This window comes from Eucyclogobius newberryi, unplaced genomic scaffold (genome assembly GCF_026437365.1).
Source record: "Eucyclogobius newberryi isolate DKJ021-1_F unplaced genomic scaffold, fEucNew1.0.hap1 SCAF_20, whole genome shotgun sequence".
NCBI lineage: Eukaryota > Metazoa > Chordata > Actinopteri > Gobiiformes > Gobiidae > Eucyclogobius > Eucyclogobius newberryi.
The window spans coordinates 25,073,553-25,088,936 of NW_027315835.1; the positions used below are offsets into that span (position 1 = coordinate 25,073,553).

The following is a 15,384-nucleotide window of genomic DNA, read 5'->3' on the forward strand; positions in this document are numbered from 1 at the left end:
ACAATTCAATGCCATACAATGAGCACGTGTAGGTCTGTTCTCAAGCACTGAAACACAAGAGCACTAAAGCACAACAACAGAACACGCTTGTTTTAGCTCCGTAGTTTATTTAAATCAAACTCACCACATTACTGTTACCCTACATTTACTCCTCAATTACAACATAGTGGTTATAACGGCGTTTTTCAAAACGTGCATCTGAAAGTTTATTTCTCTTTGGTTTCGTGAGGACAAGACTCTCAGTCACTAGTGGCACAATGTGCACGCTCACAACACGCCGACTCTGCGGCTGTGAAACAAACCTGGCTCTGCCATTGGTGAGGGAAAATGTGACCTTTTACTGATTTGAAAAAGTAACTAGTACTAGATTACATGTGAGCACAAAACACATTACGTTCCTTGTTACTCTAAAAATGAAACACTGCTTATAAGTACTGTGTAATAAAAATTCAACCATTAATCTGAATAATTGTGGCTTGTCAATTATTAAATTAGTCATAAATTGTATTTTGATAAAAGTTATCTGGACTATAGCCTCTGAAACATTTTACCCAAAGGCTGTGACAATATGAAGTCAAAATGTCATAAATAAATAAACCATTTCTGAATTTGATCAATAATACACTTTAAATATAAATATTCTCTATCTAGAAGCCGTCAGTCATGATACGTTGACCTTTGTTTGATTCAAAGTGTATTTAGAGGAACTTCCTGGATGTCTGAGAGTAGTCCAGTCGTACCGATTTGCCTCAATGCCGAATTTGCTCTAAAAATCACAGTGTTACCCCCAAAACTCCCCAAAAATAAGGACCACGACGCTAGATAACTCCAAATAAGTCATCCAAAGAAAATAATACGTCAGTAATCAAACAATTTAAGATGACCACAGATTGTAACACTTGATTAGTCAGTAAGTATTAGTCATAGGTGTTAATTATTCAACCATTTAAATGTGTTCTGAAAAAAAAAGGAAAAAGATAAACAATATGTAGCCCCAAAAACTATTGTTCCAGCTTTTTCATTTATTGAACTCATTATCGTGACATGTGCTTATGGTTTTGCATGTTTCAGGTGCGTCCCGACGGCAGGTCAATGGTGCGCCACAAAAGGGCTTCCTCCGGCCTGAGCAGATCCTGGATGGAAAAGTAAAGTTCTCGTCAGCTCCTTCTGAGTGTTGCCATGTGTCCAGACATTCTCTAACGCGTGTGTTTGGTGCGGCGTAGGATGCAGAGGCCATTTATCAGTGGCTGTGCGAGTTCCATCTGGAGCAGTACACTGCAAACTTCATCAACGCCGGCTACGATGTGCCTACCATCAGCCGCATGACCCCCGAGGTGACACAACTCACAATGTGATTATAGGAGTGTGGAATTTCAGGTAGCTGAACTGAACACCTAATATAAAGTTGTTCCTCCAAGATGATTTGAAAAAAACAAAAACTATCTGCATATTCAATTGCAATGAGATTTACATGCCAAAATAACAGTGGTAATGAATAGCAAGAAGCCTGACATTTTGCTTTTGGGGTTTATTTTTGTCATTAAATTAAGCCGTAAATAATAATTCAGTTTAAAACAACAAATCAGATAAACATTAGTGACTTTTACCTGTCACGAGTGTACTTTCCACCCGCTAATATCATCAAAATGTCCCTGGAGATGTTTGTGAGAAATATACTTCAAAAAAAAGTCCTGTACATATTAAAGGCGCAATGGACGATTTTTCAGCGATTTGAGAACCAAGGTGGAAGTGCGCATGCCACTCCCCCGTGTGGATTGATACAACACACACGTGTGTTTGTTTATTAGCGCGACGGATCACATCGCATCTCTCGTCTCCCGTAGATTTCCGTCTTCTTCTGAGTCAGCTCAAACAGTCTTTCTCCGTCTTCATTTTGTCCCGTACACTGAGGGAACTATATTATGATAGATCAATGCGCTTAGACACGCGGAAAGTATTTTTCCCTTCCATCCCTTGTTGGGAAATGGGAGGTTTTGTCTATGGGAGTTTTTGTTTATAGGAGATCTTCTACTGAGAGTGTTTTTCAGACTTCCTATAAGTGATCTGTTCTTTTCTTCTGTATCTACCTCTGTATCTACCTGCGTTGCAACAATGAAATTTCCCCATGTGGGACAATAAAGGATTATCTTATCTTAAACGTGGGGACGATCCGCACGAGGCTGCAGGTGAGCAGTAGGTGCGTTTTATGAATCGGCAGTTCACGCCAAGAGGAAATAAGACTTAGATTTGGGCCAAAAAAATTGTCTATTCAACCTTAAAGTTTACTAATATTGACAATTAAGAATATGCAATCTTGGTAAAATAGTGAAAACAGTTTGTACTGTTTGTGTTTGGGGAGAATGAGGAGCAGCACATGTGAACAGGACCAAACCAAACATGAAGTAAAGAGAACTGAATGTAGTGCGCACTGAGGCACTAACCGCAGATGTTGACGTTCACATTGTCACATTGTGTTTTACTCTTCAGGATCTCACTGCTGTTGGAGTCACCAAACCAGGCCACCGCAAGAAGATCTCCATTGAGATCAGCAAACTGAGCATCCCAGAGTGGCTGCCTGACTACATTCCTGTGAGGACACACTTATTACAGTCTTTATAAGTGTAGGACCATCTCATTCGCTACCTCACATCCTCACAAAACCAGCCTGATGCTGTCTTTTTGATATGCCACACCCTTGAGGTGGGATGGAGCTTCCCTTACACAGGTTTAGACAGATTTGTGAATGATATTTGAGACAAATGGGTCTTTTGTATTTATAGAAAGTTTTATATTTAGTTCAGCTCAAAATGGGAGCAAAAACAAAATGCATTTAAATAATTTGTTTGGTGTATATATAGATAGACAAATATAGATAAAGAGCAGAGCAGGAGAGAGGATGTTAGTATAAGCTCCACAGCACATAAGCTACTATTTAGCTGGTTTAATTTGGAATGGACTGAATCTCAAAAGTATCTCCACTGTATTAAGTGAACCGTGCCAGTCTCATTAAGGGGTCCATTGGGGTGTAGCTCACTTTCAGCTTTTCAGTGAGATTGTGAGAAAGCGCAGTTTCCTCTGATGCGGACTTAAATGTTGAGCCTCCATGCTTAGCAAAACAAAGCTAGAGCACATTAGCAACAGCTATTTCCTGTTTCTCGATGCCCAGCACTTTTGTCAAGACACAAAATATTATATTTCCAGTGCATAATGCAGCAAACATTATCCAAAGCCAATGCATTATATAAAGAGATGGTAAAAGGTGACGTAAAGGCGCAGAGAATTGAAATAAATGTAGAAAAGGCTGGAGGGCCAGGTTAGGGTAAACGTGGTTGGACAAGTCTCCCCTGCACGCTTTCATTAGCATTTAAAGTTTCCAACCTTTGGTGCTAATGGCATGTCCTGTGTGTTGTGCAGTCAGACTTGGGCGAGTGGCTGAGTGTGATCGGACTGCCTCAGTACCAGAAGAGGCTCTGTGACAACGGCTACGACTCCATTGGAATAGTCAAAGACATCACCTGGGAGGATCTGCAGGAGATCGGCATCACCAAACTGGGTGAGACTCAGACTCATCGCAGCTCGTCAGCATGAGCCCTTGACTTCTCTGGCTTTCTGTGTAGTTCAAACATACATTATGTTCATGGTTAAGTGAAATCACAAGCGCTTCTGGGAAAGTATTAAAGTAAATGACTTTCAGGAGCAATATTTTGTCATACTAAGCTAGGATGAGGTACTGGGGTAGAGTAGCCAAAAATGTAGTCAAATAAAAATAACGTTACTTCAAAGTAATATTATTCAAGTAGAAGTACAAAAAAAGTTCAAAAAAACATTAAACAATACCGGTATTTGGAGAAAGTACTTCTCCAGTAAAAGTAATTGAGTAACAGTCTGGGCTACACAGATTTATAATTTGATGTGGATGTAATTAGGACAAAACATTAAGTAATGCAGAAAATCTGGTATTCTCACAATACAATACTAGTGACACGAGACAAGCAAAATCATTTCTGAAAGAGTGGTGCAAAAAAATATAAATCTTCCAAATCTTTTAAGATTGTCACCTTAAAGCTTTTGTTATAGTGAACGGGCGGTGTGTGTGAACAAGGACCGAGTAGATGGAACTAAATCTAGTGCGCTCTGGAGCCGCTCCACAAACCACACTAACATGTGGAAACACCCAATGGCCAAGGTTGTTGTTTTGTTGATTACAATCCAAATAAACTCCTCTGATTGACTTCATTTGACTAAAAAGGAGGGTGTCCTCTACTGTTTTGAAAGGTTTCTATAATAAAATCTGGGCAGGTGTGTCCAGAGCATGTTCAGCTCCTCCTCCTCCTTCAGAATTCCAGGATCACTGAGCTGCAGAGGCTGCACTAGCACTGAGTCATTATTGGTGCATGTGCTGGAATTCTGCTTTGAAACTGGCAACACAACTGAGAGAGTCTGCTTTCTGCTTTCTGATTGGAGAATTGTCTTGAACCAAAACACCAAATTATTATTGAAACTTTACATTACGTTTCAATGTTTTGTAATTATTTAGAATACAATTGTTATCCATAAAAGCTATATTTGATGTTTACCTTGCTCTTTTGCCTCTTGGCCAAGACTTCTTTGAGTTTATATTTTTTCTTAAAACTACAAATTCTACCTACTCTCCCTTTAGCTGATTTAAAAAAATACTACATACTACTATACATTTATAGAATTGAGTATTCATTGACTAACTTGTGATCCTGGCCTCCTGTAGGTCACCAGAAGAAACTGATGCTAGCCGTCAAACGCCTATGTGACCTGCAGCGCTCCCGTGGTCATGGCGACTCCGGCGGAACCTTGCGCCGAAAGCCCCCCACTGCTCTGGAGCTGGTGGCCATCGAGCACCCTCCCCCCCACAAACCCTCCCAGCATCCACGCACCGACCCACCCTCGGACGACCTCTGCGCCTCGCCTCGCTCGCCTCGGACGCTAACGTCATTCCAGGACAGTGAGCTGAGCGTCGAGCTGCAGACGGCCATGAAAAGCGGGGCTGGAGGTGGGGTTTCTGAGGCATTTGCTATAAGGGGAGTGGCTTCTTCCTCTGCCAAGTCCGTGAGCCAAGAGAGTATTGGCATGCGCTCACGGGGCTCTGGGAATTCAGGCAATTCTGGGAATTCTTGTCAAGACGTCCAAGAAAATTTCAGTAAACTTCAAGATGTTGCTTGTAAAACTTTCGCGCCCATGACTCCCCCTCTTACCCCCAGTAAAATGCAGCGATTGGTCTACCCCTCGGTGCCCCCAAAAGCTAAACAGGCCCTTCACCCGCCTGCATCGCCAACGTCGCCATCTCCAACACACAAAACCTTCAGCTACATCCCCGGACACGTTCTTTCAAGACCTCTACCTGGAGCCATACCGATTCTATGTCCACCACAACACGTACCCAAGAACCAGAAGAAACGTGCCCAAAGTCTTACCCGCTACGCCATGTCTGACGGAGAACCGGATGAGGAAGACGAGGAACGTATTTCTCCAAGAACCACGGCTTCATCTGCCATCCTGCCGTCCTACGCCACTCTGTCTCGAAGAACTGCAAGAGGGATTTCAAACGGGACAACTCACGTCAGCCGGAGTCATTCTTTCGCAGTGAGAGGAAAACACAAAGGACCTCCGCCGCCGCCGCCTAAAAGAATGAGCTCCACCACTGGAATGTCTAATACCTCCGATGGGACAGAGGAGGCAGGTGGGGTGGAAACTGAAAGCGTTGGCAGCGTGCGAAGCATTGCTGCCAGACTGGAAAGCGGGAGCAGCAGCCCTTCCAGAAGAATTGACATGCCTCCTATGGAAGCCACGTCGTCGCCAGTCACGTCGTCGCCAGTCACATCGTCGACGCAAACTCTGCAAGTTTTCCAGTTTCCCAATTCCAAACCTGTGCCCGTGCTCGGGGTAAGGGGGCTGAGAAGAACCGGGAGCGAAAGGGCGGAAAACAGCTTGAACAGATTGTATGAAGAGAAGACGAAATCGGAAAGACAAACCAAAAGTGCTTCGCCAAAGAGAAGCCCAGGCAACCACCTACCATTTGCGGAGGAAGGGAATCTGACTATTAAGCAGCGTCCAAGGACAACAGCGCCCCCTTCTTCTGGCGGGACACCTCAAACGCCAACCAGTCTGGAGTTCAACCTCAAAGAATCCGATACGGTTAAGAGAAGGCACAAACCAAAGGAAAGAGATCCGCTGACACCAGAAGAGACAACCATGCCAAGTCACGAGCACAGAAATGGTTTACAAGTATTCCAAAATGGAGTCGAGCCCCCCAGCGATGATGAGTCCCAAAGATCTGTGGCGGTTTTCCAAAGAATAGGCTCCATGGGAAAGGGCCCCAAGCCGCCAGTGTCCGTCAAACCCTCATGTAGCACTAACAACAGACCGACCACTCCTCAGAAAGCTACCAGTCCAGTCCTGGTCAGCTCTCACACAGCCATTCCTAGACTGACCAGCGTGCAGATCCACACGGTGTCCACTGGGGGTCACCAAAGCGTACCCAATCCCAAAGCCGTGGCACTCAAGCCAGGTAGCCCGCAGAAGCTCCACAGAATGTTGCAGTCTACAACAGTGTCAGGTAACTGTTAGCTGGGTTGTTAGCATTATGGCTGTGTTGTTTGATTGTAAATTTTATTATTATTATTATTATTGTGTTTGCTATTTGCTAAACTGCCCGGGGACTATAGATTAAAATTACTTTTGGCTAATTCTGGTGTAAAAACTAGTATAGTGATAGGAGGAAATGGTTGTCACTAATATTGTTAAATGGGCTGTACTTTTTTCATGGAATTAAGTGCAAATTGATTTTTATGCTATTGTAAAAGCAGCTCCTAGTGCCAATATCATAAAGTGTTTTATCCATATCATTACTAGACACAGCATTCGATGCTCATGCTATTCATGGGTCCAAAGTGACGTCACACACGACTGCCATCCTGAGGATGAAAGCTGCTCTGTGTGCAAAAAGTCTCAAAACAAAGTGCTCCCCTTCTGTAACATCCCCAAATATCCCATTTGCCAGAAATGGATTACTGTGGTGGGTGCACGGTGGCAAAGGCGGTTAGCGCTCTTGCCTCCCACGAAGGAGATCATGGGTCTCTCATTCATAGTGAATGAATGTGAGCGTGAACTGTCTGTAATGTCTATGTCTCTGTGTCAGCCCTGCGACGAGCTGGCCACTGTCCAGGGTGTACCCCGCCTAAGGCCCAAAGTCACTGGGATAGGCTCCAGTCACCCGCGACCCCAAAAGGGAACAAGCGGTGGAAAATGGATGGATGGATTACTGTGATCAGAAGAGACCAGTGAACTTATAAAAATCACTCCAGACTGAGCGCTGAGCTGTTTGTTAGCGGCTGGCTAATGCTAATTTTCATATTATTGCATGACTACGCTACGTTCAGACAGACTTGACAAGTAATAACCAACAAGCTAATTTCAAACTGTGTTAAATATTAAGACCAGTCACTCACCTCCACACAAAGGCTTGTCCAGAGCAGAGGAAGCTTAGATAAAAATGTCTGCAAAGGTTTGTCAGCAAGTTGTGGCTGGTATAAGTGTTGTCAGTGACTCACTGCTGTAAATAAGGATCAAAGCCCATAACGTCTGTCTTCTTAAAGTGTCAACCCTTTTCATTTTCAATTGATTGTTATTTTCATGACCAACTGCAGAGATAGGCCACAGCATGTGGTGACATGAAAAAGTCACATGGATTGATCGCTTAATAACTCAGCTAGTCCGGGCAGATTTGAGGGACTTCGGAGGCAGTTTGTAAATGAATAATCATAAGATGCATGATCAGCTTTTTAAAGCCAACCTTAACTGAAATACACCATGGCAGTTGCCCATGTTTTATACAAGGCTGGCCAATTGAGTGTATCAAAAACCTAAACTCCTCCAAAATGAAGGAGATTGTGCATGTTTTGTACAAAATATCTTGGAGGAGGAATCCCAAACCCGCTTTCAACATTTAAGTGGTGGAAGAAAGGTAAAGTACTGTAAATGTTTAAGGTATCTGTTCATTTTACAGTGGATACTTTTTACTTCTACCACACCACATATGAGAGCAGGTACTATATATAAAGTATATTTTCTTATGGTTTTAGACCGGCTGAAATGGCTGAGGGGTTAGGGTTATGTTTATGGAGAAATCTTACCTATATTTTAAGACAAGAACAAAAAATAGGCTATAAATGACCAGGGAAAAAGCTTCTAATGACCAATAATCAGGACAATTCTTCATCAAGATTACAAATTGATGATTTAACAGTTCTCAAAACCTTTGTGAAGTACTCTAAAAATACTTAATCTTTTCACAATTGTTTGCTCCTGTATCTGTACTTTGACAGAAGTTACCACTGTAATTCATACTCAGTCATTTCTTATGATGCTTAATCTGTGTATGTGATGTTCAGGTCCAAATATCAGCGTTGTTCAGAGTGTTGCGTTCACTGCCCCGGGCTCACCACCCCTGGCTTCATCGTACCCCAGTGCAGTGAGGGTGTCCCAGGCTTACAGGCAGAAGACCCCCGAGCCCCTGGAGGCCCCCAGCCCCATGGCCTGTCTGGAAGTCCTGGCTCAGAGACGCCTGGAGGAGACCAGCACGTCACTGGAGGCGGCGCTCAAGGTGGTGGAGAACAAGCTGGCCCAGGGCACCCACACAGAGAGGTGAGGCGTGAAAGCACAAATGGGACAAGGCACGAGATGGAGCAAAGTTTTTACACTAAAGTACACATTTTTAGTAATTAATTTCAGTAAATTAACATTATGATGCATCAGAAACATAAAATTATAACTTTAACAACGTGTCCATCATGTCCAATGATTTTGTACTTAAGAACAAATTAGCATTACCATTGTTATAGGTAAAGGCTATTGGATTAAAACATTATTTTTTCCATAAACATGGAAATTCTCTCTCTGTTCGTTGCTCAGACTCGAACACTTGGCTGATGCTCCCAGAGTTGAGTCAAATCAAATGTTTCTTACACAAATTAATGGTAAAGCTAATCCCCATGTATAGTATAAACATTTTATTTCTATGTCATTTCTCTGCTCTCCTCACAGTAACATGTGAAGGAGGATGTTTGGTGTCACTAGATTAGAAGCACAACTTCAGAAATGTCAACAAAAAGTTAGTTAACCTTTAACTCAGATTCCAATTTTACTGCCAATATTATCATCTACAATAAAACAGCAAAAGGGTTTATACTCTCAACAATGACCCAATGGCTTTGACACAAACCCTCTGGATTTCGGGCTAATGCTAACAGCTATAGGGAAAATACAGGGGACCCAGACTAGCTGAGTTGCTAAGTGATCTATAGCATGACCATCAAACGCCTTGTCAACCAGTTATATGACTATGTTTTCTCCAACAGCCATTAGCATTAGCCCTAAGAAAACATCCATCCCTCCATCTCATTCCAATTATCCGGGGCCGAGATTTCTGATGTTGTGCTTCTGTAAGAATGTAGTGACACTGAACATCCTCTTTCACATGTTACTGTGAGGAGAGCAGAGAAATGACATGTTATTCTGTTATTATGAATGGATATTATTCTGGATGTTCCTCACATGCCTGGATGACCTCTCTTATGACCTCTCGGTGGGTGTAGGATCTCTCCTTCACTGTTGTTGGTTTAAGAACGAGGGGCGCTCTGGGACAGTTATCCATCTGCTAAATTCCTGTGAACATTGGTTAATCTGCTTATCTATTATTGATGGATTTTAAGTCAACAATTTTGTGTAGCCCTGCGAGCCAACTACTGGTGTGATTTTGAGCTTTACAAAAATAAGTGTAATTGAAATAATTAAATAAACTTTACAATATGGGGATTGGCTTCACCAGAGAATTGTGCATCTACTGTATGAATGTATGTGTGTGAAATGTCTAGATGACTTGCTTTTTGAAATCCTTTTTACTATGACGCAATATTACACTAATATCTTGCGACTAAAATAAAAGAACAGCTTGTATTCTGTGTTGACTAATCATTCATTCATTTTTCCAGTGGAGGCAGCACAGTCAAAGCAGCCGGGAACATTCTGGACGACATCGGAAACATGTTCGACGACCTGGCTGACCAGCTGGACGCCATGTTGGAATGACCTCCTCTCACCTCACACTGCAGCTGGACGCCATGTTGGAATGACCTCCTCTCACCTCACACTGCAGCTGGACGCCATGTTGGAATGACCTCCTCTCACCTCACACTGCAGCTGGACGCCATGTTGGAATGACCTCCTCTCACCTCACACTGCAGCTGGACGCCATGTTGGAATGACCTCCTCTCACCTCACACTGCAGCTGGACGCCATGTTGGAATGACCTCCTCTCACCTCACACTGCAGCTGGACTCAAAACTCTCCACAGAGCGTTCGTGTTTGGGCATTTCCTCTTCCTTCAGAGTCTTCTTCACTTGTCCTTTGGAAACACACATGGAAGTTTCTGATGCAATACAAACTGAAATAGTCTAAAAGTGTTAACTAGGGTTCACTCTCCAGCCACGTTTCGATTGAACACTTCAATTTAGAGCGCTTTCGAATGGTTCTGTTAAAGGTGGAGTGTGTCTCCATGTTTAGGCCCTGGCTCTGGGTCTACGTCACCCAAACACTAATGTATCCTTAGTAAATAACATCAAAATGGCAGCTTCAGATCACCTGGGTCTGTGCTCTGGGAGATAAAACAGCCAGATTGCTTTGGGAGGTAGTACCACTCATGGCTCACTTTGGATCGCTTAAATGGGCCAGTACAGTTCACTTAATACAGTGGAGACACACGGATCGCTCCAAAAGAACCAGTGGAAACGTGGCTGACATGTTGTTACTGGAAAAGTCCTCAGATGTCTACATGGATGTGTGTAATCATTTATACTATGGATATATTTATAAGAATACTTTATGTTTTCTAACAAGAGTTGAACAAAGATGTATTGTTTATTAGCATTACTCGTGTATATTTGCTGCGGCGTTTGTCTAACGTAGAAACAGCAGCCTATTCCATAAAAATGTTCTTTTATCCTCAAAGCAAATGTATTATAGGCGAAGCAGCCATTATTTAAAGCACTGTTGTTGACTCAGGTGTGGTTCAGACAAAGACAAAAGAGATTTGTACAAAATATTTTAAATTATTTACTTTCCAAAATGCTTTCAATTTATCTTAAAAGTTACTATTTTACAAAGCTCTCATCGGTCCAAATTTCAAAATGAACTCCAAAGGTTTTATGACAAACTTTTTACGGCTGATATTTCGTTCCAAAGTATGATAATATGTTAATATTAAAATGTTCTAATTTTTATATATTTCATACGCACCTTAGTAACTGCAAAACCAGATCTTCTATATTTGATTCCACTGGATCAGTTACACACCGAAGGCCAGTGGCTTTTCTTTAACGTGTATTACTTATTGAAAATGTATTGCTCTGTAAGTCATTAAAAGACTAAATGTTTGTTGTCCAGACTCTATACTGCCACGAACAGAAGTCCAAATATGTGTACACAAACACTTTTTATGAAGTATTAGAACTTTTGAGGAAATGAAGGGTCTTTGGAGCATGACACTTCATCACACCTGCAGAAGGAAGGGCACCTGGTGTAAAGTCTGTTGCCGGGCCACAGCTTCAGACACAGTATTGTGCAGATCAGGTCCGGACTACATGAACCCCTTTCTTTATCTGAAGCGTTAGACATCATTTTGTCATTCATTATTATATAAAGAATGTTATTTAGGCATTTATAGCTTTTTATTTCTGTATTTATTTATTAACATTTAGGTGACCTTTTAATATGTTATTGCTTTAATAGGACCTAATCTTGTTCACCACTCAGATTTAGTTATTCATGTTTCTAATGTATGCAACGTATTGTCTTTCCTTAACAGAGTTTCAAATGTCACTACATTTTTATTTGCTTTAAAAGGCGCAAACGGCCTGACCCACATCCAGTGTTAGGAAGTAACTGAATAATTCCAAAAATACATATTCAGAATACTAATTAACCTTTATTTGTCCCACAATGGGGGAATTTTAGTGTTGCAACACAGATTAGGTACAGAAACAGATAATAATAATAATTTTAAAAAAAAACTCTTGTGAAAAAACAAAACCTCTAATACTCTTAATAAAATAACACTCTTATTTACAGCTGTTATATGGACAGATAATATTGCACCAGAATGATTGACATTGTGTCATAGTATTGCACATGATTATAACAGTATTGCTCATGATTATGAAGCTGTATGACTAACAGTGTTTGTTGTAAAGTCTGACAGCACCAGAAGGAAAGACCTGTTAAACGTCTCCTGAGAGTGTCCTGCAGGGGGCGACACTCAAAGTCCAGCATAGACGTGAGTTTAGCCAGGACCCTTCTGTCCCCCACCTCCTGCACCGAGTCCAGAGCACAGCCCAGGACGGAGATGGACTTTTTGATGACTTTGTCCAGCTTCTTCCTTTCCCTCAACCAGCTGCCTGTGTCATGTCTGAGGTCTGCAGTGTAGAGGGTGAAGAGAAAGTGCGCGAGGACAGTGCCCTGGGGCGCCCCCACACTGCAGGTCCGAGTGTCAGACACACAGTCCCGAGTTCTCACAAACTGGGGTCGGTCTGTGTGGTAGTCCAGGATCCACTGGACGGTGTTGAAGGCGCCATCCTCACAGCGCTGACCGGCTTCTCTAAGTTACTGTATTTCGGTTCAGTTCCTTTCTTTTGGTGGTGGTCAGAATACAGTTACTTTCTAAAATCAGAGGAAAACTTTATGGTATTTGATGATAAAATTTAGACTTTGAACTGCACAGAATTAGTGAGAGAAACAGAAATATAGTAAGAGCATTTGTGATTTTTCCTTCTCTAATGTGTAATAAAGGTCACTTCCCTAAATGCAGAATGTTCTGCAAGTGTGAAACAAAAAGTGTTCACACAAATGAAGCCTGCGTAAATTCAGCCTGGAAGACCTAACTCCACGATCTACATCAAGGCCACCTGCTCCCCAGCTCAACCAACGCACCCAGTCCTGCCTGTCCATCTGTGAGAGTTCAAATCTCTCCTTCACCACGGAACTCCTCCAGGTTTCTACTTTTTCCCATGGAGGTTTTGTTGTTTTTCCTGGCCGAGAAGGAGCGTCCCAAGGACAGGGGATTCCCAGGACATCGCCCCTCGCACCTGCTCCCCCTCTCCAATCAACGCACCCAAGTCACTCCTCCCCGTGGCACGTGGCACCTCTGCTCCCAGCGCACAGCCGGTCCCATATTAACCCTCACTCAGTTTGCTCGGCTGCTTCAGACCGTACTGCGACCCACCACCTCCCCTCCTCCTCCTCTGCGTCCATCTCATCCTGATCATCTACCCTCTCACCATATTGACCACCACCAGTCTCCAGGCCCTGGGGGGAGACATCTAATACAAATAGATTATGGAGTGCCCATGATCGCAATGTCTTCCGCCGGGGTCTGAGCGCCAAATAACCCACGTAATAAAGCTTGCTAAACAGTCCTTTCTTTGTCGTCTGAGTCTCTCCAGGGTGAAATATAATACAACTCACTGTGAAAGTATTCTAAGTGTTCAGAATGCAGTACACCGATTAGACAAAGTAACAGAATACAGTTACAAAATAGATTTGAATGCAGGTTTTGAGTACTGGCCACTCCTTTTTGAATTTGAGTAGCTGCTCTCTTATTATGGATAACTGACAAAGTCAATTTGGTTCTTTATAGTTGTACTGCATAACTTTTCTGGTGAAGGATCGCCACCTGTTTGTCTCCATGGAGATGTTATTGCTCTGCCTGGAATGTCCCATGGTATTCATCAACATATAATAATGCATGTGATTTATACTGTGCTTTTTGAACACTAAAAGCCCTTCACACTTTATTCATCGTCTCCACACGCTGCTAGAGTGTGGCTGGTACTGCCTCACATTTTGGTAAAGTAAGGTTAAGGTACACTTGATTGTAGGAAAACGTGTCCTGTGTTGCGAGTGGGAAACCTGTCAGCAGCGCTCAGGGACCGTCTCCAGATCTTGAGCTGGTCTTGGTCAGGATTTGCTGGATTTGACCTGTGGTGCATGTTTATGGTTGGTGGAGGAAACTCTTAACCCACTATTGACCCAAATAACTCCACACATACTCCCGGCCCGGGACTCAGACCAGGAACCTTGCTGTGAGGCGACGGAAAAATCCTTTGAAAACTTATATTCTCACTGTGAACTCTCCTCTCCACAGATCTGACCAAAAGATATATTTTGTTGTAAACTGTTAATCACTTGTTGTTTACCTTCTGAAACCCATGAACAGACCCTTTAAAACGCTCAGATTGTGGAATGGAGGCTCGGTGGAATCAGCTCGGTGAGGTAAACATTTGAAATTTCTAACCAAAAATAAGATACAATTTAGAATTTCCATGGTAGAAATAAAAGTGAGTTTGCTTCTCTAATACAAAGGAAAATATCAAATGTTTTCCAGCTTCATGATGTCCTAATAAAGCTCTAAAAAATGCAGTCCCATGTTGAATGTTAAACCAGGTCCTGATATGATTGTGTCTGAGAGCTTTTACTTTTTATATTGTGAATCCCAGTTTCTCCAGTGAAATCACATTCTGTTCCTTCACTTTTTTCCTCCATTCTGGAATTTAAAATGTTTCTGTTTACAGGCTCTTTATGTGGAACACTTTATATTTGTATCACGCTTACACAAGTTAAAAAAGTGAGGACAAACCACTGAAAGTTTATTTTTTTAATCATATTTTCTGGTCTGTACAAATCTAAAATCTCTATGTAATTTTATGCAAAAAATTGAGGGACTGTGACAATGGCAGTAAAAGTGCATTCATTTTAAAACATTCTGGTTGAACACGTCACATGCTGTCATGATCACGGAAATCACTGCTTGGTCCATTTCATAATAAACTGTACATGATCATTTTCATAATCCATAAATATTAAACATTCATTGTGTGTAAAAACATATGTGGATAAAAATTACACTGTGGTAAACCCTAAAATTAAGCTGATGAATCATCTTTTTTAACACTGTTTGACTGTTGGAGCGGCCTGGATTGTACGTTTATAAGTTGCTGAAGACCTCGTTCCTCTTGTTCCAGTCCATGCGCGGCGGGTTCTTGGCCAAGCGCTTCTGCTGAGCTCGTTCTCGGGCCTGGGCCACTGACAGACCGAAGCCCAGGCTGTCGCTCGCCGGCTCCTCCCGCTGGACAAGACAGGACATAAGAGTTAGTTTTCAGACTTAGTGGTTTGATTCTGGTATGGACCTGGTTTAGTTTTGGTCCTGATTCGGATTTGGTTCGGCATGTGACATAAATCAAATCAAGTTTAAAACATGTATTTCAATGCAGTTTCATTATTCAGTTCTATTTGTCCCAAGTA

The 15,384-nt window shown here is 42.3% G+C and overlaps 2 protein-coding genes across 4 annotated transcripts in view; one reads left to right on the forward strand and one right to left on the reverse strand.

The window, feature by feature from the left end:
* The window catches only part of LOC140368854 (caskin-2-like), a 115,577-nt gene extending 104,115 nt beyond the window's left edge, over nt 1-11,462 (forward strand). For all 3 annotated transcript variants that reach the window (XM_072455994.1, XM_072455995.1, XM_072455996.1), the window contains 7 exons: nt 1,072-1,145; nt 1,224-1,334; nt 2,488-2,589; nt 3,415-3,553; nt 4,745-6,589; nt 8,424-8,676; nt 10,023-11,462. In XM_072455994.1, the coding sequence (XP_072312095.1) occupies nt 1,072-1,145; nt 1,224-1,334; nt 2,488-2,589; nt 3,415-3,553; nt 4,745-6,589; nt 8,424-8,676; nt 10,023-10,119 (2,621 nt within the window). In that variant the 3' untranslated portion in view covers nt 10,120-11,462. The remainder of the gene's footprint in view (nt 1-1,071; nt 1,146-1,223; nt 1,335-2,487; nt 2,590-3,414; nt 3,554-4,744; nt 6,590-8,423; nt 8,677-10,022) is intronic.
* A 3,571-nt stretch (nt 11,463-15,033) lies between these two features.
* LOC140368896 (Na(+)/H(+) exchange regulatory cofactor NHE-RF1-like) overlaps nt 15,034-15,384 on the reverse strand; it is a 31,136-nt gene continuing 30,785 nt past the window's right edge. Inside the window, exon 6 of the mRNA XM_072456059.1 lies at nt 15,034-15,208. Coding sequence (XP_072312160.1) covers nt 15,068-15,208 — 141 coding nt within the window. The 3' untranslated portion in view covers nt 15,034-15,067. The remainder of the gene's footprint in view (nt 15,209-15,384) is intronic.